The sequence below is a fragment of the Leptonychotes weddellii genome, chromosome 12 (genome assembly GCF_054177405.1).
Source record: "Leptonychotes weddellii isolate Sample4059 chromosome 12, ASM5417740v2, whole genome shotgun sequence".
Classification (NCBI taxonomy): Eukaryota; Metazoa; Chordata; class Mammalia; order Carnivora; family Phocidae; genus Leptonychotes; species Leptonychotes weddellii.
This window is the reverse complement of record NC_138380.1, coordinates 86133265-86156295: the sequence shown is the minus strand read 5'-3', so window position 1 is coordinate 86156295 and position 23031 is coordinate 86133265. Positions and strand designations below refer to the sequence as shown.

The window sequence follows — 23031 nt, the reverse complement described above, 5'->3', positions numbered from 1 at the left end:
CTCTGGAGGGAGCCCAGCTTCTCATTCAGATCATGGCTATACCATTTACTTTGGGCAAATTAATTAACTTCTCTATGTTTCAGGTTTTTTAGTTATCTCATAGGGTTATTCATGAAAAGCACAAATTAGTTCTTCTTAAGTAGAGAAAAAATTTATTGTGGTCACAGTCATCTTCATTAATCCATTGATTAGATACCACAATGTTAATTATTGATTTACTATACTAAACTATTTTAAAAAGCAGTAAACTTAGAGGCAATGTTTTTATTCCTTCTGTGATTACTATTAGAACAATTAAAGAGCCTGGTGAACAGTGTGGTTCTAAATATAAGTTAGCTTTTATTATTACTGTTGGGGCTGGTGAGAGGTATTTGTGTGGCAGGAAGGAGGATAGTATGGGATTGGATTGTGTCCCCCATAAAAAATACATCGGAGTCCTAACTCCCAGTACCTCAAGATGCGAACTTATTTGAAATTAGGGTCTTTACAGAGGTAACCAAGTTAAAATGAGTTCATAGAGTAGGCTCTAATCCAATATGACTGCTGTCCTTATAAAAAGGGAAAATTTGGACACACACACACACAGAATGTCACATGAAGATGAAGGGCTGAGGTCTCTAAGCCAAGGAAGGCCAAAGATTGCCAGCAAATCCCTGGGAGCTAGGAGAGAGGGATGGGACAGATTTTCTCTCCGAGGGAATCAACCCCACCATCACCTTGATCTTGGACTTCTAGCCTTGGTTAAGCCACCAGTTTGCGGTCCTTTGTTATAGCAGCCCCAGCGAACTCTTACAGAGAAGCTCTTGCCATAGGCAAGCCTGCATCCTTCTTTGGTGAGCACACATTGACTGCATTCCTGGCCAGTTTCTTCATGGTTATACCAGGTCCAGGAGCTCAGGACCCAAGGGATATTTTGCAGCAGGGCATACCTTTAGCCCTCAAGATAAAGCTTGGTGGCCTTGAGCAAATCATCTCTCCTGGTCTCAGATTCCTTATCTCCAAGATAAAATTAGTCAGACAAAAGTGTCTAAGTGTCTCTTCCCCGCTAAAAATGGGATGATTTCTGCAGCAGTGATAAAGGTTAACCTGACCTTCCATAACTCTCTCTTCATTTATTCTGTTAGAGAACCATCCTCTAAACATACCTAAACTGTGTCTGGACTATAAGGTATATGTGCCTTTTTTTTTTTTTTTTTTTTTTTACAGTTGTCCGCACAGCGTATTGGAAAAGCATGGCCATAGAAATCAGGAAATCTGAAATCTAATCTTGACTTCAGAATAATGGTCAGATTAAAATATAAAATAATATTGTCTACTGTCTGTAAATTATGGTTTAGACTAATTTTTTCTTTATGCCTTAAGAGAAAAATTATTTTCAGTTAGAATGAATCTAAAGTAAACCCAGAGTGTGCATAAAAGCGCAATATTGAGACTTCTCAGGTTTTTCTGTCTCTCAGTCCTACCCACACTTTCTAATAAGTTTTTTTTTCCCCCTCAAAGAATAAGTCAGCTTCTGACTGCCCGGTGACAGCCACACAATTTGTCTTTTACAGGCTCCCAAGACCATTGTGATTTTGGGAGTTCTGATACGTGTCATTGGACATTTTTGCCTCGTGCTAACCCTTTTCCTAGGGTCACATTGGGTGTTAGGCTGTAGCCTGAAGTCTTTGTGGAAGCATCTCAACATGTAGGAATTTAGTAAGTCTGTGTATGCCTGGTTCAACGTACAGGACACTCCCAAACGAAGCCCGCGCGGCTTGTGTGCAGACCTAATAGGCATACACAAGGAACTTGGTACAAAACCTGTTCCTTGATTCATGGATTTGGGAACACATACTCTGCCTTTTTGATAAATAATTTTTCCAGGGATTGTTTATCATAGCAGCCGGCAGACTTATGTGCTGTTTTATTTTTATTTATTTATTTATTAAAGATTTTATTTATTTATTTGACAAAGAGAGACACAGCGAGAGAGGGAACACAAGCAGGGGGAGGGGGAGAGGGAGAAGCAGGCTTCCCGCGGAGCAGGGAGCCCGATGCGGGGCTCGATCCCAGGACCCTGGGATCATGACCTGAGCCGAAGGCAGACGCTTAATGACTGAGCCAACCAGGAGCCCCTTCTGTGCTGTTTTATTGCTTACATCCAGTGAGAATATAGGCATGATACAAATTGTTATGCATTACCCTAGACTTCTGTTTGCAATAAGGAGCACACACAATGCCATACCAAAGTGAGTTTATTGACATTCCTTGAAGGTGGTATGATGGAAGAGAAAGCGCGGCCTGAGTATCACGTGACATTTTTCTTGTTGATGTAAGCAAAATCAGCCCAGTAATGTGGACTTCTCCTGCTATTGACTAGAACAAAGACTTTCAACAAAATCGTTATAGACATTTCCTTAGATAAATTGGAAGCTGCAGGAAGTAGGCTAATGGAACAATATTTACTCTATATACTACCTCTAGGCACCTTTTTTTCCTACTAGAACAAAGGGACTACATGTCACTAACAGGAAAATAACGTTTTCTCTTTTGGACCTTATGATGGCTAGAATATCCATCCCAGATTTTTATGATATAGTATTGCAGTAGTTTTAATAATGAACACTGAAGTACATAATAATAATAATAATAATAATAATAATAATAAAGCACCACATTTTTCATGTAAAGTTCTAACTACTTTCATTTGAAAGTGTTTCATCTTGACTGGGAAAACACTTGTGGCAATTGAGAAATTTTTTGAACCCAAATTTTGGACACATGGACTGACAAATACCGTAGACGTAACATTAGATCTGTTCTGGAAAGTCTGGCTTTTCGACTTGCCACACAAGGTACTTACCATTAATGGACATAAAATCATGTATTAAAGAGAAAGAAAGATTTAGAAGTCTGCCAAAGGATCCTTTTTCTCTTTTTCTTAATTTCCTCATCGTCCTTCAAACAATTGTGCTACATTGGTGACAGTAGTAAAAAGTTCTCACAACTGCTGCCAACTTACATACACAGGAAGTTACAAAGGACTCCTGACCCAGCAGAGGCAATTTCTGTTTTTAGGATTATCATCTTCATATGATCGAATAAAATGTCATATCCATGAAATTATTCTAATACTTCATAGCATTTTAAAGTATTTTTCTACTTGAAATGTAACTTTTCTCTTACTTACTGTTCTTGTTTGTTCCCCAATTAAGGGGAACAAACTTACTGTTCTTGTTTTACCGGAACTAGCTCTAAAAGGTCTTGTTTAAGGGGAATTGTGGTTTGTAAGTGACTAATATTATAATATGCCTCCATGGAGAAAACTCATACTTTAAATTAAATACAAATGGTAACAAACAGATCTGCCTCACTCATTATGTCATCTGATTGGAGGACGTTTATACCTACAGCTGGTGGAATCAATAGCATAATTATACACACACAGAGACACATAATTTCCACGTATTCCAGCCTCATATATTAGGGAATAATAGCTAAGGAAACGTCACTTGGAAAATAAAGAAATCATAGGATCTTTCAGTAACAACTGTATGTACTCCTTTTCTCTTCGTTTACCTTCCTATAGGATTCTGTGCAAGGTGTAATAGAATCTGGAACCCTGTTAAGCAAGCTTTGCATCCTTTCAGCTGACTTTGACATCAGTACTTCTTTATGGAATTTTACACTTTTACGAAATACTGGTCCTGCAATGCTTGTGAGATACATTTAGATACATTTAGAGTCAGGGCATTGAGGTGGGGGGGTGGTGGGGGGAATAGGAAGAAGGAAAAGTTAGTTGAAAAACCAGTACCTTTATGACCAAGATATCTATCTCTATATATTTTCTAGGATACCTTGTTCCTTCTGTGTATGGGTAGAATAGATATCAAGTAATCTAATTAATATGTTAATTAGATATTTGTGTAAATTGCAAAGCTCCCCAGGAGCAAGTTCTGTCTTTTGAACATCTTCCTCCCTTGCCAATGCCTAACAAATAAGATAAGTACTAAAAAAAGAATCGAGTGCTTGAATTAATGAGTATTTACACATGGAGAACACCAAGTTCTAAAAATGAAAGACGATCCCTATACTAGAGATGCTGTTCAAAGAGGTAAAATGGTGAAATGATTTGCATTATCCTTATGCTCTGATTTTATAAATAATAGCTCCATTGGAACCCATAACTTTTCAGATACTGAAATGTGAACTGAATTTTACAGATCCCTCAAATTTATATTATGCAACCTATACATTCAGTCTTATCTTGGTAAATATTCTTTTTAGACAACAATATAAAGCTAAATTTCTGTAACATTATTTCCTGATTGACAATAGACACACAGCCGCAAGGGGTGCTGGGCATTATAAATAATTCCTACTAAAAGAAGTTTCATTTTGGAGCCCAGGAAACACAACGCAGTGCCCGGACACACACTGATACAATGAGCACAAGGCATGGCTTCCTGTCAGATTAACTGTGTCTTACATTTCTCACATTTCTCCCTTGTTTAATATATTGGAAGTAACAATGTGACATCTCAACAGTGTGGGGGCCCCTTTAGCTCTTCTTTTCCCAGTGAAGAAAAACACTTTCACTTATGACACATTTCAGACAACAGGGAGAACAAGGTTAGAAAAATAGAAATGACCATTGTGTTTGGGCTTATTCCAAATGTAATCAAGAGGTTAGGCTGTCTTTGGAGCCTGCAACTGGTTTTCTGAAAACACTAAGCTTTCCCAGATATCTCTTTACTGAGTGCTAAAAGAAACTGGAGATCTATTTTGACAAATCAGCGTGCCTTTGGGGTGTTAGGTGTCTGCTCCAGGAGGATCGCTGTGGGTGAAGAAGGAGTATTATATTGCCCTTGACCCCAAACAAGCACCATCACTCTCTGCAGCTTCTCATTTGACGTGTCCCTGTGGACCATCAAATGTGAAGGAATTCGAACACACAATAAAGAAAAGAAAAAAAGAAAGTGGCATGAAAAAAACAATATCAAAGTTAAAACAAGAGTTTGCCAATCACCTTTAACAAAAGTCATGAGATAATCTATACATTTTTTTTCCCTCGTGAAGGAGAAATGTAGCTTGACCGAACAAAGCAAAGCAAAACAAAACGGTACAGAACTCAGGTATTCAAACCAACCTAATATGGCCTTCTTCCCTCTCTCCTGCTTGCTTCATCACATTCTACACAACACAGTGGGGGTAGAAGCCTGATCCTTTATGCTACTTAATGAGAGCTCCTTCGTGTGCACAAGTTTTTGCTTCTTGTGTGGTGAGTGTTCACGAGGGGCGTGCCCCTCCTAGACTTCTCTAAACTCATGTTGAGCAACAATCCCCACAACCCTTGAGATGCACTGTGTTGCATCGGCAGGAGGCGTTTTTCTTGGTGTTGTTATTTGTTGGAAAGTGTAATATTTGCACCATATGTCTAGGCTAGTTCCAGCGGATGGGACTGAGGCCACGTATGACTCATGAGTTGAATGTATAAAAATTTCAGCTTTGCTACTGCTGTTTTTGGATGGATGGTATGCATGAGAAAAGGGAGAGTGGGAGGAAAAGAAATTGTTGGTTGGCTCCTAGGCCTGGAGTTGGTTGTTAGAAATTATAAAAAATGGTGGTTCTGCTCAGAAGACATGGGCGTATAAAAGCTCGGAATGCTTAATGCTCCAATTTCCCTAAAATTATATAAATGGAAGTAAACTTTTATTACCATTTGGTCAAGTGTAGCATAACTTGCATTCCTATTTCCTCGTTAGTAATGGAGGTATGTGGAGATACACACAGACCTTGAGACAGCTGTTGTTTAATATTGCATACAGGCTGGCAGTTCATCGAGAATAGAGGAGATAAGCCTGAAGGTTGGATCTCAGAAGAAGGCAGTTCTTCATGCACAGCTTTTGTCAATCCTGATTTGGTTTGAAAATAAAAATCATGGAATACCAAAATCAAAGGAGAGTTGATTCAGGGAAAGGGCACGGGGATCATCCCGGAAAGGGTGATGTGACTGCCAGGAAAATGTCAGGTGAGTTTCCATTTCCTCATTCAAGTCCAAAGGTGCTGGTTTCTTCTACTGCTGTTAGCAGCTTCTCATACAACATGGAGTATGAGGGATAAGGTGGAAGATCCAATCGGTTGAAGCATGTGTGTGCCCTGAATGGGGAAAAAAGACTGGTGAAGGTGTTTGTTTCAAAGGTACAACTGGTTTGTATGTGTCTGTGATCAGTCTGAAGCTATGAAGCAAAAGTAAATAAAAAGTGAGCACAACCATGATTTTGGGCCACCATAAAGCCTTGCAACTAAGGACAAGAGTCTTCTAGACACCAATAAACCAGTTGAGGGAGTAGGATACCTGGAAACAGATGGTTTGTGTTTATAAGCAAACCACACTAATGTAGAACGGTACTAAGCGAATCAGTCAGCGACTCTATGGTATCAGCTTTATCCTGCAATTGACCTATGAACTTGGAGGTGATCCGTGAAGGAGGCAGAAACATAATTATTATTAGAAGATCATATTCCCAATTCTCTTTGTCCAGCTCTGATTTCTGGGCCACAGTGAACCATGTACATTGATGTACAGGTACCACGAGATGCCCTGGAATTTTGAGATCCAAAGCTCTGTCAAGTCAGGGGAGCCCTGGGGACAGTCTAACTCTTCTGTTTTCAGTGAGACACAGCTAACCCGACACCAGAATGTTGCATTTCCAAGGACAGCTGAGCCTGTGGAATAGTCTTCCCTGGTTGCCTGGAGCATCCCCGTGCCCTGGGTTCTGCCTTACTTGCCATATCCTTCATTCAACCCTTGGTGCCACGCAAGCCAGTACCTGGTTGAGATAAGGAATGGGTTCCCCCACCTTGCTCTAAGGCACACGCCAGGACCAGATCCTGCATCACTTGTAGAGGGCTCAGTGGTGAGCCCAAAAGGCCCAGAACAGGTTCCTCCTGTGGAACTTCAAATCACCTGACTAGTTTCTCCCTGTCGGATGTTCTTTGTTTTTATGGAATCTCTGGTTGAGGCCAAGGACTATAGCAAAGTAGGGAGGATGGGGGATGGGTGCAGCTCAAGGTTAACTTAACGCCTTTTGCTTCCTAGAAGGGGTGGTGTGTTGCAGTGGTGTTTTGAAAGGCCGACCAGCACAAAAAAGGGCACATTAAAATGAAATGAAATAAAATAATAAAAAAAAAAGAGAAGAAGATAAAATATCACAAAACAAGTATATATACAAACAAATAAACAAAACTCTAACCAAAGAAACCATTCTCCCTTCATTTGAATTTCATTTGGGATACTGAGTTCTTCTGATTATAAGATCCCCAGGGAAGTTGTATATTATTTATACCTTTGTTTTCGGAGTTCCTGATGAGGCTGATGCAATGCTCAGGGGGAGGATACTGTTGTGTTTGCCTCTCAATACCCATTCCTCCTTTTCCTGGTCACAGCTCCCTCATTGTCCTTGGGAAACTACCCCCCAAACTCCTCCCCTCACAAGCTCCAATGGTGGGCACAGGATAGTAGTGCATCTGGCCTTAGGCCTCAAGGACTTAACTGAGAAGAAGCATAAAAATAGACCAAGATTAGTAGAGGTCTCAGATTATGACCTAAGATTCCAGTAGGCCTATGTTGACTTCACAAGAAAATAATTAAAATATTTTACCTAAACTCATTTGAGTAAAAGTGGAAGAGCCCTCAGTAAAATGAGTAGGATGACAATCACAGTGTCCAGAAAGATTAAAACTAGGACATACTTTGGGCTCTGGCTAGCTATGTTAAGTGGGGCAGGAAAATCCCAAGTATGCTTTTGAACCTAGCTGAATTAGTTAGGCACGGGATATGAGCAGACATCATTGTCTTCGTTTATTTTTTAACTGGCACTCATGAGTGGAAATGTTAGCAAAAAATCCCATATTTGCAAACCAAATGAATTCTGTAAAAGGTGATTTCTGGGAAAAATCTGAAAGCATTAGCAAATGGCACCCCTTCAAGACCTCGTGTGAACACCCAGAGTTTCTTTATTTTGCTTTTGCTGTATTTATCACCAGCTTTGGTTAACTCTCTAAAATAGATTCTAGTTTGTAAACTAGAATGAACGAACACAATCAAATCATGATTCAATTTAGCATTCTTAAATGCTTGCAGTCCTCAGGTGTGGTTCTGACAGCTCAGAGTGCCTGCTTACTTTCCTCCTTGGGCACTGGGCCCAGTCTTCCAGGGTGCATTGGGGTGGTGGAGAAAGCACAAAACCAGGGTCTGGAAGACCTCTAATCTGATCCCAGTCTAGCCACTTATTAGCTTTATCAACTTGGGAAAGTCAGTTAGTCTTTCTGAGCCTCAGTTTTCTCACCTGTAAAATGTGGGTATTAATATATGTTCTGTGTACCTCAGGGGTTTGTTGTGAGGGCCAATGTTAGAATACACATAAATGCCTTTTGTCATCTGTGATGCAACCATGATTGTATAAGATTCTCCTGATGCAACCACGATTGCAGTTGTGACTGCAGGAACTGTGTCACACCTGTGGGGACTCAAGACCCTCAGCCTTTTTCACAGAAACTACTGGCAAATGAATCACCCTGATCTCCTATTTGTGCAATTGATTTTTTTTGGAACTCCATGTGGATCTTTTCAATCATGCCAGGTCAATTTTCACTCTGTTGGTGTTAATCTAGGATTCCAGCATTTTGAGATAATTCGGGATTTAGAGTGTGTCAATCACTGTATGATTTGCCCTTCTAATTTGTATCATCTGCATGATTGATCTCCCTGTCTCCTTGATTTTTTTCCAAGTTATTGATTAAAATGGTAGCCAATGCCAAAGAGAGTATGCTTCTCCCCAGAAGAGACCACTTTAAGCCTGGTCAAAAGCAAACAACACTACTAAAAGCAAACAAATCACTGCTCTCTGCTGCTGGTTGCTCAGCGAGCTATGAGGCCAGTTTTACAAGTCCTGTCCTCTGTTCATGCCATCTTCTTCCATTGCCCAACCACAGCCTCACTCTATAGATGGTTCTCACTCTCGTCACTACTGAACCTACTCTTTTTCAACTTTCTCAAGAACCTCTTGATCCCCAAATCCAGGGACCCATTCTCTATCCCCACCTCCTCAAGCTCTTTAAGAGCCTTTGGCATCTTTTCTTCTTGAACATCTCTCTCCCCGTGGCTTTTCTATGGCTTCTCAGTGGTTGTCAGTCTCTCTTCTGAACTGTCAATGGCTCCCCGAAGCCTCCATTGTAGCCTTATGGTCCACAGGGCAAGGTTTCTCACCCTGGCACTACTAACATTTTAAACTTACTAATTCTCTGTTGTGAGGGGCTGTCCTGTGTGTTTAGAAGCATCTTTGGCCTCTACCGGCTGGATGCCAATAGCATCCTCTCCCCCACAACCAGAAATGTCTCCAGACATTGCTGAATGTCCAGTAGGGGGTAAAATCACCTCTCCCATCCCCCTTGAGAGCCGTCCCTATAGAGTAAGCCAACTGCCCAGCTTAACCAGGCCTCCCCCTCCGCCTGGGCTTGGGCTCAGTTTCCATCTGCAGTGAAGCATGTTGTTAGAATTCTGTTTGCAACTTTTATGCTAACCTGCCCATGACTCATAGTTCTGTAATCCCTGGTCCTTACTCCAAATGTAAACCCCTAAGTTTCTCTCCTCTCCATGCTGTCTTGTGCTGTGTCTACTCTGACTAGCTTCCATGCTTTTCTTTCCTTTGGAGCCTCTCCTCTCTCCCCTCCCCAGTCCTTGTTCCATAGTAAGGAAACTCTCCCACTCTTCCTTTCTGGACATCGCCTACACGTCCTAGCATCCTTTCTTAGTCCCCATGAGTAGAGATGGCCAATGATCACTCTGCCACATTCTGTGATGTGGATGAGCACTCTGCTCATGCCCCACTGCCAATTCTAGATCATTACTTGTCAATCTTTGATCAAAAACTTCTGTTCCTTTTACTCAGCCATAAAAAAAGGATGAGATCTTGCCATTTGTGACAACAAATACCTGGAGGGTATTATGTTAAGTGAAATAAGTCTGACAAAGAAAGACAAATACCAAATGATTTCACTTATATGTGTAATCTAAAAAATAAAACAAAGCAAACAAACAAAAAGCAGAAACAGACCCATAAATACAGAAAACAAACTGGTGGTGGCCAGAGAGGAGAGGGTGGGAGGATGGGCAAAATGGGTGAAGGGGAGTGGGAGGTACAGACTTCCAGTTATGGAATGAATATGTCACAATAATAAAAGGCACAATCCAAGGAATGTAGTCAATGACATCATCAGAGTGTTGTAGATGGTAGCCACACTCATGGTGAGCACAGCACAACTTATAGACTTGGGGAATCACTATGCTGTACACCCGAAACTAATGTAACATCCTGTGTCAAATATACTTCAATAAAAATGAATAAATAAATAAAAAAATAAGAAGGAATCAAATGTTTAAAAAATTCTGTTCCTTTGAATCTCGTGCCATTTAGATATTTTCCCCCATAATTACAGGTTTTATCTGACATTTTATTTCAATCAAATAGGATAGATTAGAAGATACGGCATGTCATCTTCAGGCAAGAAGGTAAAGTGTTGTTTTGAGGAACTTGTATTTCAGACACACACACCACACACGCGTGTGCGCACACACACACACACACACACACAAGTAGATATGCTTGTACTGGGTTGTAATGTTATGTAAAAGGTATTTCTTTCTGTAGCCTATGGTTAAAAAGTTTGCAAATCAGTGATCTAGATCTATCTTCCATACCTTCTGACCTTCCAGCTAATTACATTTATTAAAATCTCTGGTACATTGCTTAAATCTTTCCCATTTCAGGTGTTCTCACCAGACTGTGTAGTATCTGAGTCCACAGGGATGCCCTAACCTGCCAGCTCCTTGACCTCAACCCCAGTGACTATCCCACCCATCTGATACTGAACTTTCTTTACCAGACACTGCAAAATTACATCCTGGAAACCACTACTCTCAAAGTCCTCCTTCCTAACCCTCCTACAATTCAAGGACTTGAATTGATGTAAAGGTTTTATTTAGCCTGGGCTATGATTCAGGTTTGGTTGTGACACTATTTGGCACTCTCATCTGGGAAGCCAGTTGCCTCTCTACAGGGGAAGATCTGAGAACAGAGCAGTTCCAGACCACCTCTCCTCCCAGTGTGGGCAGTGTGCAGTGGGCTCACATTCTCTGGGAAGTCCTGGGTCATCCTGTGTCTGTTTGGTGCCCCTGCTAGCCTCTGGGCTTCCTGCCATCTGCCACGTGGTCTGGCTACATCTACCCAAATTTCTGTTCCTGGAAGTCAGAAGTTACTTCTTTCTCTGCACACACTGGTGACCCTTTTTAGGTTCTTGGATCTTCAGAACATGTACAAGGAAGACTAGTTAGGGGTTACTCTCCAGAGGGTCATTTTCACTGTCCTCCCAGAGGCATCTCAGCACTTGCTTCTTGGGACCTTCTTGGCCTAACGCTCTGCCTCCCCAAGGAATCCTCTCTGGGGTTTGCAGAATGGCAACATTTTTAGGGATGCCTTGGCCCAGATGTGAATAGCCCAATTATAAGCCCAATGTCTATCTTATAAGCTCTTTATGTGGGTTAATAGTGTTAATGTACATTTCAAAGCTTCTCAAAGGAAATTTGTAATTAGACTCAATCTGTGGCCCCCAAATGACAAAAACAATTCCTATTTCCATTTCCTAATGAATAAAACAGAGACTCCTCAGCAGAGTCTTCCCCCTGTGACCCACCAAACTATCTTTCTCAATCTCATCCCTTATGAGTATCACTTTGGATATCTTGTTCTCCACGCTGGTTCAGCAATCCTTCCTGCTTCAGCTTGGAATTCCCCTCTACTCATTCATTGACCCTCAATGCTCACCTAAGTGCCATCTTCTTGTGCCATCTCCTCTTCCCAACTCAATGGGGATTTGGTCTGTATTCTATATCTTCACGACACGTTCCTTTTACCTTCCTTTCTCAGTGCTCCTCTGATTCCACCTCGTGTTGTGATTTATTACTTTTGGGCTGTGTTCCTCCCTAGATTATAAACTCCTCTGGGAAGGTAGATGGTTGTGTCTTAGCCACTCTTCAGGGTGCACATGATGCTGGGGGGAGGGGCGGGCTATCATCAAATGGTGATGCAAACTCATTTATCTAAAATAAAAACAGACTGTTTCCAAATGACCTCATCTTCCAAATCTATCATTAAACTAGACAAATGGAAATCTTGCCTTTTTTAGCTTTATTTTCTTGCCAGATTTAATTCAGTAGGCTCAGCTATCAGCAGACCCATGCGAATGAGCACTGAGGGTCTGCTGAACAAGTGGGTGAAGCCAGGGCTGAAAATTATGTCAAGGCTTTAGGCTGTTATTGACCAGCTGGGCATGCACTCTGTTTCCTGGGCCTCCTGATGCTCACTGACATCAGGTGACTTGTCTTCAGGACAGTGGAAGGTCTGGGAGATCTGCATGCAAATCATAGTTCAGTAAATCCTTCCATTGGGGTTTAGCAATAGTATCTGGGAGGCCATGTGGAAACAGCTGAATTAAATGTGAATCTTCTTTTATAATTAGAAAATATCATAGTTGAAGAAAATAATATGGATCAATCTTTTCTCCTGTTGTTGAGCAGTATTTATTACTGTGGTACCTAAACAGAAGTATCTCTTTAGTGCTCTTTATTTCACTGAGCAAGAAAAGGCTGCTCAAAGTGGCCTAGGAAGGACCCGGGAAGTGTTAGAGCTCATGGCACAGGGAATTCGTTCCGTTAAATTGCCTGGATCCCTAGTGTCTCCTTTACTGCATTTATCTCACAATAATCTCCTTGACAGCTTACTATATAGAAGTCACTGTAGAGACATGAGATACTCATGGTCTTGTCCTCACATGTTTTAAAACATAGTAGGAAAAATGTGACATGTACATGCACAACCATCCTACAGAGTATCAAGTGATGTGCTCGAGAAGTACAAATACAGTGCTGGAAGGGTTACTTTGGGCTTCCAGACTCTCCTCCCACTCTTACCTGGCCAGACATTCCTCAAGTTAAATTGGGCTACATACAGATTGGAAAGCTTCCCGCGAGTGACACATGGGCCATGACACTACAGCCTAAATACCATCAATAATCAAAAAACCACTAAGAATATGGTCTAAATTCACCTGCCAGAGACTCCTCACTGGTGCCTTTGACCAATAACTCATATAACAATAACTTGGGTGGCAGGAAAGAATTCCATCCCAAAGGATCATCACCCAAGCTCCAATATCAAAGTATACTGGCCCTCTTTGGTGGGTTTCCTGAAGGCTGGCAGGAGCCCCTACCTGGGGAGAGACGTAATCTTCCCCCACTTCTCTATGCAGAAACGCCGAAGCCCATTGCTTCCTCGGAGGGCTGCAAAACCTTCATAGGGCACGCTTGATGTTCCCGTGACGAACTGAAGTAATCTCAGTCTCTGCTCATTATTGAAGCGCTCCACGGCGGCCCAGAACCAGCGGATCACGAGATGCCCGTCGTGATAACCTGAATGGAGCAGAAGGAGGGAGAGTCAGGGAGGTTGTGCAGAGAGGAGGAGGAAGGGGGAGAGGTGACATATACCGCAGGTGTGATGAGAACTGAACAGCTGCTGTCAGTCTGCCAATTTCTCTAACGATGGCCTGCACACAGGTCTAAGACAATCTGTGCAACTAGGTCAAGTTTTATAGCAAAAGCAGATTTAGAAAATAGACATTTTATAAAAAGATTTTATGCTCTGAGGGATGTCCTCAGAGATGTCTGCTTTCTATGTGAACAACTGGGACCCCACCAGCCATTTTCCTGCCTCGTGTAAATGAGAAAAGGTGTGGCTAGAGATCCTTGGGACGATAAGAGACAAAACCCTCTATCAACCCAATATTTCAATGTATTTTCTCTGTTCTGATGTCTTAGCTCTTGGTAACCACATACTGTGGGCGAGTCTAGGACTTAAGAATGGCTGGAGGTAAACGGCAAGCTCAGTGAACAGAAGATGCCCGGGTGTCCAGTAGCTGCTCTCAGGCCAGTAGGACAAGTCGGGCCACTGTCCCCGTACAGCTGGGAGAGCATGGTTGGGTCAACCAGTCCAAGCAAATGATTCACCAGTCTGCAAATGCAAGAGGCACTCTGACATGGGAGAAATCTATGTGGGCTGGGGTAGAAAGTGGGAGGTGAGGTGTGCGTTGAGCCTGGGAAGGCTTTGTGTGAGTGGAGGCCAGGAGAGATGGAGAACAACAAGAACGAGGAAGAAATACACAGGGAACAGCAAGCCGACTAGTGCAGAGCGGGGTCTGGGGAGGGCCGAAGGGAAGCTCACTGGGGGCCTTACTGGGCTGTAACAGCCAGGCAGAGACACTGGGACTTGCCACCTGAGGCCGGCAGTGGTCATTCCATGCCAGGAAATGCCCAGTGGTCCCACAGAGGCTCCTCAGGCCGAGTACACTGGGGAGAAGAGGGTGGCTGAGGTGGTGGACCTCGCTCTCTCTTTGTGGTTTTGATTGGTTTCTCTGTAATATTTTACACAAAGAAATGGTTTTGAGCCTAAAAAAAAAACTTTGAAAAGCCTTTTCTATAAGTAATAAGGAGTTTGTTTTGTGGGTAAGGAAGTGACCTGGTGAAAATAATATTTCAAGAAGACTAGTTTGGCAGCGTGAAGGTAAATAGGTGGGAAGGCTTAGAAATAGAGTTTGGAAAAATCACAGAACCATGTTGCGGGAAACCGAGATTGAAGGGAACAGGGCTGCAATTCTACAGGAAGTTGGATACACTTCCCTGACAGCATGTAACCGAGCTCAGGAGCTGGCCTCCGGGGGGCGGTCCTCAGTAAAGCATCTACATGGAGGTAGGCCAGAGACTATCCCAGTGGGGATCACCTGAAGGAACATTCAGCATGGAAGTTACAGGAAAGCCTGTTATGAGAACCCACTTTGCACAGGTATTGAAGTAAGGCCAAGTTTTTTGTAGTCTTTAAAAAGTGATGGAATATATGTTATAGATGTAGATATAAAATGGAATATTATTTTATATTTATATTACATATATATTACATATATATTACATATATATATATATATATAATGGAATATTATTCAACCACAAAAAGGAATGAAGTACGGAAATACTACAGCATGGACAAATTTGAAACAGTAGGCTAAATGAAGGAAACCAGACCCAAAAGGCCACATATTACAGGACTCTTTTTACATGAAATACCCAGAATAGGTAAATCCATAGGGACAGAATGCAGATTGATGGTTGTCAGGGCTGGGGAGGGAGGAGTGGGAGGAAGCTGCTTAATGAGTAATGAGCTTCCTTTTGGGGTGAGGACAATGTTTTGGAACCAGCTAGAGGTGGTGGAGACACAACACTGTGAATGTACCAAACCCCACTGCATTGTTCACTTTAAAACGGTTAATGTTACGCTATGTCATTTCGCCTCAGTATAAATTTCTTTAAAAAACAGTGAACTGTGTGTGCGCTGGCCTGCGAGCTCACCTCCCCGGTACTCCGTGTTATTCCGCCAGTCATTGAGGTCGATTTCCGCCGTGCCAGCTATCACCAGCTCCAGCTCCCTGGCATCGAACACGGAGACAAGCCTCGAGTCTACGACCTGAAATACAGATTAGGCTTCAGGTCCAACCACATCGAAGTTATATTCCTTATTATTACTTCTGTGGTTTTACACTGGGAGACTGACCATCATTTCCAACTTTTTTTTTTAACCAATGTGCTATCATGTTTAAGTTCAAAATCGTGACTTAAACATGCTGAAACACAACCCATTGATGAGCTGGGAACTCAAAAAAGGCCCCAGGGTTTTCACTACCTCTGATACTCCCTCTCAAAATGATGTTATGAGCAAATCTGACTTGACTTTCTCTGTCATATTGAAGTTTCCAAGTATCATTGCATTTTAAAGGCAAAAGGTCCAAACACTTTAAAGTGACTTGAGAGCTTTTACTATTATCATTTCACTTAAAAGGTATCCTCTCTTCCATGACTTATTTCCTAGAAATGGGCATTCTGTATTAAAACAACTGTATTTCCCTTCCTTCCTCCCCTCAGTTCCTTCCTCCCTCCTTCAAAGATCTGGAAAGACCTCCTTTGCTAGGGCTCTGAGCTCTGACTTTATGCTTTGTTGCCAAATACATCAGGCACAACGGAACAGCTCCTCTGATCAGACTAGTGGTGGATGAGCCAGTGAGCCATGTTGTTCTCCATTACGGGCAGGGAAAGAAAACCTTCCAAGACCCAAGCCCTGAGAAAACATTTACAGTGTCTTGTTTCTAAACTGCAAAAGGTTAAGGATGTCAACATTTGGTACACAGGAAGCTGTCCTCTTGATTTACCACCTTAGTATGGATTATGTGGCACAACGTGGCACTGTAACAAAAGAGAAATCTAGCAAGAGTGGACAATGTCCTCCAACACTTTCACTTCACTGATTTTTGTTTCACTGAATGAGAGGAAACACAGCATGCACATATCTTGACAGGAGATACTGAATGTTGTCATATCACACCCGGGCCACAGTAACACCATTTTTGTGAGAGCATTTTTCACCTATCACCAGAGTTAGGTTTCCCAGAGAACTCTGACCCTTCCTTCATCTGTCCCAAGTGTGTCCAAGTTTGCAGTGTGGTGACTGGAGCTGAGCCCTTTGCCTGCCTTGGTTCTTCTTCTCCTTTCCTCCCCGCCCCCACCCCCACCCCCACAAGCTGTGTTGGTAATAAGGGCCCTGACTGCGGCCTGCCTTCCTCAGCCGGGCCTGGGTCTCACCTCATAGAAGCCCCGTACCAGGGCCTCAGTCTGCTGTACCACACCGCGTTCCACCCGCCACTTCACCATCCTCTCGATGTATTCCTTCTTGTTCTTCTCAGTCACCTGGGTGTTGGCTCCTCCAGACTTTAATTCCCTTTCCGTTACCTTGTGGGGAAACAGAAAGATTGTGATGCTTGCCAAGTCAGCTGATCTTGCAGTGACACATATCACTTCTAGGAGGATGAACTATTTACAAAAAGTCTCCTTCACTTGGGTTCAGCATTATTACCTCCTTAATTCTTTTTCCTTTCCTGGAAGTTACTAAAAAAGCTCTGGTTCTTCTCAGATGATGGTTATGCACCTCAGAAAAACTGCATTCTTTGTTTGTTTTATAAAGAGGAAACATATTTCCTTAACTCAAGAGGCATAATGGAAATAAAAGAAAAATGCCCCTTGTTGTCCCAGGGGAACAGATGGACCAGAAGGTCTTTATACTCAATTCCCCCAAATCCCAATTAGATCACATTCTCAAAAGCCACGAGCCTCCCCACCCAGAGCAGGTCATTGACAGGAAAATAGCAGAGGGTGGGAAGATGGTTTTTACAGCTGGTATAATGTTGGCCAACTGACCAATGAGACTGACCTTGAGAAAGGAAACAGAGAATGATCTTGCCACTTAGTATGGTGGTGCTTGTTTGTTAGGACAAATGAATCATTAAAAGTTATGATCTGTGACCTATCTTTTGAAAGGCAAGAGGGTGGATAACATGTTAGACATTTTTATCAGAAAGTGTTGGTGTTTGAAGGGGATGTCACTTAAGGGGCTCACCTCACTGCTCAAATCTGTAAGACAAATGAGGCATAACGGTATTTAGCCATTGGTTTAAGAAATGTAGATGTAAGAAATGTATATTTGGCATTCATTGACTTAGGGACCTAGACAAACAGGCCACGGAAGTCTGATGGTTATTTTTTTCTGCTATCACTTAGGTGACTAGTGCTAATTATAAAATGCAAGACTGTTGAATCACAGATCTGTACCTCTGAAACAAATAATATAATATATGTTAAAAAAAAAAAAAGAAGAAGAGAGCAGGAAGGGAAGAATGAAGGGGGGGAATTGGAGGGAGAGACGAACCATGAGAGACGATGGACTCTGAGAAACAAACTGAGGGTTCTAGAGGAGAGGGGGGGTGGGAGGATGGGTTAGTCTGATGATGGGTATTAAAGAGGGCACGTTCGCATGGAGCACTGGGTGTTATGCACAAACAATGAATCATGGAACACTGCATCAAAAACTAATGATGTCGGGGCGCCTGGGTGGCTCAGTTGGTTAAGCGATTGCCTTTGGCTCAGGTCATGATCCTGGAGTCCCGGGATCGAGTCCCGCATCGGACTCCCTGCTCGGCAGGGAGTCTGCTTCTCCCTCTGATCCTCCCCCCTCTCATGCTCTCTCTCTCTGTCTCATTCTCTCTCTCAAATAAATAAATAAAATCTTAAAAAAAAAACAAAACTAATGATGTCATGTATGGTGATTAACATAACAATAAAAAATTTAAAAAAATACTGGCTAATTCTAACATCCTAATTGCCACTCAATATCCACATTCCTTGGAACCTCTGATTTTCAGCTGTCCAGTTAAAGACTAATTCCTAACTTCACTTGCAACTAGGTGTGCCATGTAACTACATTCTGGCCAGTAAGGTGTAAGTAGGAATGTTGTATGGCACTTTCAGGAACCTCCTTAAAGGGAGGGGCTGTTGTTCCTTTGTCCTGCTGCTTCAGGCATGAACATGATGGTTGGGCCATGAGTGCAGGTGTCCATGGTAGGCACTGCAGCTGTGGGTTGTCTGCCTCTACACTTTGATTTGAGAGAAAAATAAACTGTTAATTTCAGCAGGGTCATTTTGGATTTCTTCACAGGCAGCTGACCCTAATCCTAACTAACACATGTAGTAGGAAAAGCCTATGATGTCTTTGACCTGCATCTATGTGTCTGCTGTATTATATTTCTAATCCAGGTGGAATTTATTGTGGTGTAATGAGTTAGGTTAAGAATCTAACTTAAAAAATTTTAAGATGGCTACTCCATTGTCTTAAACTTGCTAGATGATTGTGTTTATTTTACAAATTTACCCTCTACTACGAGGCAAATGTAAAGAATGGGCTAAAAGAAGTCACACACAAGGGAATAGTGTATTTCGTACTTTCACCTAGTACATGGCAAGACAGTTAAGTGAATTGTATGTTCTTTTTGGGTTTTTTTTGAAGATTTTATTTTGAAGTATTCTCTACACCCAACACGGGGCTCGAACTTACAACTCCAAGATCAAGAGTCACATGCTCCACCGTGTGACTCTTGGGGCCCAACAAATCATACATTCTTGAACATATTTAAATGTACTCTCTATAGTTGTAAAAAGAAAAGAAATTTTTTCTCAAATATGGAAGAGGGTATTCTTTTTTATTTATTTATTTATTTTTAAAGATTTTATTTATTTATTTGAGAGAGAGAGAATGAGAGAGAGCACATGAGAGGGGGGAGGGCCAGAGGGAGAAGCAGACTCCCTGCCGAGCAGGGAGCCCGATGCGGGACTCGATCCAGGGACTCCAGGATCATGACCTGAGCCGAAGGCAGTCGCTTAACCGACTGAGCCACCCAGGTGCCCGCATTACATCTTTTATTTTCTCCGAGATTCTTTTCAAATTTTTCTGGTCTATTTTCTCTTTGTGGTCCAGATTATGTACATTCATCTGTCCTCAAGTTCACTGATTCTATCTTCTCTCTACTATGGGTCAAAGCTAACAAGATTTTTATTTCCTTTTTTTAAAATTTCTGTTATTATAAATTTCAATTTTTATAATTTTGGTCTTTCTTTTTATAATTTCTGTATTTTTGTAGAATTTTCCCTATATCCCTATATTTTTCCAAGAAAATGTATAATTGCTTGTTAAAACATATTTATGATGGCTGACTTAAAATTATTGTCAGATATTTCCAACATCTGATTCATCTCAGTATTGGAATAAGCTTTTTATTTTTCCCCCTTTTAATGCATCTTTTTTTCTTTAAAGATTTTATTTATTTATTTGAGAGAGAGAATGAGATAGAGAGAGAGAGAACATGAGAGGGGGGAGGGTCAGAGGGAAAAGCAGACTCCCCGCCGAGCAGGGAACCCGATGCAGGACTCGATCCAGGGACTCCAGGATCATGACCTGAGCCGAAGGCAGTCGCTTAACCAACTGAGCCACCCAGGCGCCCTGGAAGAGAGTATTCTTGAGGTATGTTTACACAAAGGAAATTCAACAGAATGTTGACATTTTCCAGGACTTGTCCAAAATCCTTGACTATGGTATGGGTGCTGCAAAGTTCAGTGGGTGCCTCTCACACACAGACTCAGCATGCTGTTCACATTTGTGCCTACACTTATGCTTATAGGGACTTAAAAAGCCTACTAACTCAATTCCCGCAATGACCCATTACAAATTATCACGTATCAGAGACTTTTGAAATCTCTTGTAAATGACTTAGGCTATGGTTAACCTGATAAGACTGTAACCCAGAACATTCAAAGATATATAAATACTGGTTAAAAAAATGAGAAGCTTCATCTTATTAAATAATACTTATATACATGCGTTTTGGAAGAGCAAATATCTAGACACTAGTGATAAAAAGAAGTATTTTTATAGTTGCACAGATCACAGAAATACCTTCCAAATGTATTTCACACTTCACAAAAGTGTTTTCTAATCCGTTATCACTTTGATTTTCAAAACCTCTATAAAGTAGATCCATGTCATGAAAAGGAAAAGAAGGAAGAAGACATGGGCAGCTTTATTGAAGGAAGTAGTCCTCAATGAATTATATTTTAAATGAATGAGATTCTTTGTTTTCTAGATTAAAAACAAAATCCCATTACTTTTTGATCTAGCAATCCCACTTATGGATATACATCCAAAAGAACTGAAAGCAAGGGCTTGAACAGATAAATGTACACCTACATACACAGCAGCATTATTTACAATAGCCAAAATGTGGAAGCAACCAAAGGGTTCATCAACAGATCAATGGGTAAATAAAATATGCTATATATACATACGGTGGAATACTATTCAGCCCTAAAAAATAAGGAAAGCCTATCACATGCTATAATGTAGGTAAACCTTGAGGACAATGAGTTAAGTGAAATAAGCCAGTCACAGAAAGACAAATACTCTATGACTCCACTTATGTGAGGTGTCTACAGCAGCCAAATTCACAGAAAGAGAAAATAGAATGGGTGTTGCCAGGGACTGGGGAGAAGGAAAAATGAGGAATTATTTTTTAATGGCTATAGTTTCAGTTTTGCAAAATGAACAAGTCCTAGAGATTGATTGTATAACAGTGTGAATATACTTCACAATATTGAACTGTAGACCTAAAAATAGTTAAGGTGGTAAATTTTGTGTTATGTGAATTTTCCACAGTAAAAAACAAATGCTCTTTTCCAAGCCCCACATCTCACAAACCTGTCCAAAAACTTCTTCGTTAACAGTGAAAGTGAGGTCTAGGATATCTGTGATATTGTTGTCCTTCATCCATTGCAAACTCTGGTGGAACTCCTCATCCAAATATTCCAGGTCACTCAAATCACAGGGCCTGGATGCATTCCAAGGGCAAAAAGTAAACAGTTTGTTAAACAAACGGATGCCCAGACCTGGCTAAAACAATATAGACCGATTCTAACAATTTGATACTCTTGAATATATGGATGAATCTTTTTAGTTCATTCAATGCTTTTTTTTTTTAAATGACAATAATAAATATGGGGCAATTATTGACTCATGGATTCTTGACGGCAATTGGAGAAAAGTTTTAAAAAATATTTTAAAACAACTAAGTTTTAGACAGATTAATTCTACTTAGTGTAATGCAAAGTTTGTAATATTACTCTAATTATTTATATAAACTGATTCATATCCATTATATGAAGTTATAATAGTCTTCTCCTATGCTTACAGAAAAACTCTAAATGCCTTTTTATTGTACTAAGAGGTTTATGTGACATCTAAGCACTCAGAAAAGTCAACAAACAGGAATGGTTAGGGCAAAACAGGGATAGAGAGTCCGAGGTACCAGGGAGGCCAGCACCTCGTGCCCTGCAGGCAGGGCTGGGGGGACCACGGCCTGCAATAATACACTTACAGTCTCAGGAGGGCCTTATAGAAGGGCCTTGTGAAGAAGGCGTCAAGAAGGTACTGATGGATCAAAGCCAGGCCTAGGATACGCCCACTAAACCTGAACCTGAAACACAGACAAGGCAGAAAAATGTAAGGGCAGGTGGAAATCTACATTGTTAAAATTTTTCATTTTAATTTGTATTTAATGTGTTTCTTGATAGTACTCATTGTAAGCTGTTTAAGGAATTTGCCAATCGATGACACAAGGGAGGTACCTATTTTCCTCCTTCTTATTCTTTACCACAAACAATGCCTATGTGCGTGGCATGTATTAAAGGAACCCTCCTCTCCCCCAAGTACTAGAAGAGAGTCATTACGCTGGAATCTTCTTCTCAGAACTGACAGTATAAGGACCCAAGGGAAGAAATGCACTGGTAAAGGGGAAGTCTGGAACCCTAGATAAGCAGTCCACATTGAACCTGAGGAGGACCTGAACCCAAGGACATAGAAAGTTTTCTGGACCATGTATCCTTATCTATTCCAGTATTCCAGAGATACCACCTGAAGGTCTAATGTGTGCTCAATACATGCCAGGGGTTGAGGACTTGAGTATGAGTTATATATGGCAGTTGTGCTCACAGTCAGTAGGAAGAACTACATGGAATCACATTGTGGTAAGCATAAGCTGAGCCTACATTGCTATTTGATATTGCTAGCCACACACAAACAAAGAACAGGTCTCTGCTGGGAAGAATTGGTCCTGTAGATCTGGCTACCTCCAGATATAAGGGCCTTTAATGATTTAAAACCTTATTGGGGCAATACAAATGTAGTGATCCGAAGGGGTACATGCACCCCGATGTTTATAGCAGCAATGTCCACAATAGCCAAACTGTGGAAAGAGCCAAGATGTCCAACAACAGATGAATGGATAAAGAAGATGTGGTATATATATACAATGGAATATTATGCAGCCATCAAAAAACCCGGTATCTTGCCATTTGCAACAACATGGATGGAACTAGAGGGTATTATGCTAAGCGAAATAAGTCAATCAGAGAAAGACTTGTATCATATGATCTCACTGATACGAGGAATTCTTAAT

General features: G+C 41.4%; 1 protein-coding gene across 1 annotated transcript in view; it reads right to left on the bottom strand.

The window, feature by feature from the left end:
- Nucleotides 1–1970: 1970 nt before the first annotated feature.
- LOC102735822 (E3 ubiquitin-protein ligase HECW1) overlaps nt 1971–23031 on the bottom strand; it is a 159921-nt gene continuing 138860 nt past the window's right edge. Inside the window, exons 21-26 of the mRNA XM_081799716.1 lie at nt 21952–22050; nt 21276–21405; nt 16781–16927; nt 15497–15611; nt 13312–13510; nt 1971–6141 (exon numbers count right to left, since the gene is read on the bottom strand). Of these exons, the coding sequence (XP_081655842.1) occupies nt 6030–6141; nt 13312–13510; nt 15497–15611; nt 16781–16927; nt 21276–21405; nt 21952–22050 (802 nt within the window). The 3' untranslated portion in view covers nt 1971–6029. The remainder of the gene's footprint in view (nt 6142–13311; nt 13511–15496; nt 15612–16780; nt 16928–21275; nt 21406–21951; nt 22051–23031) is intronic.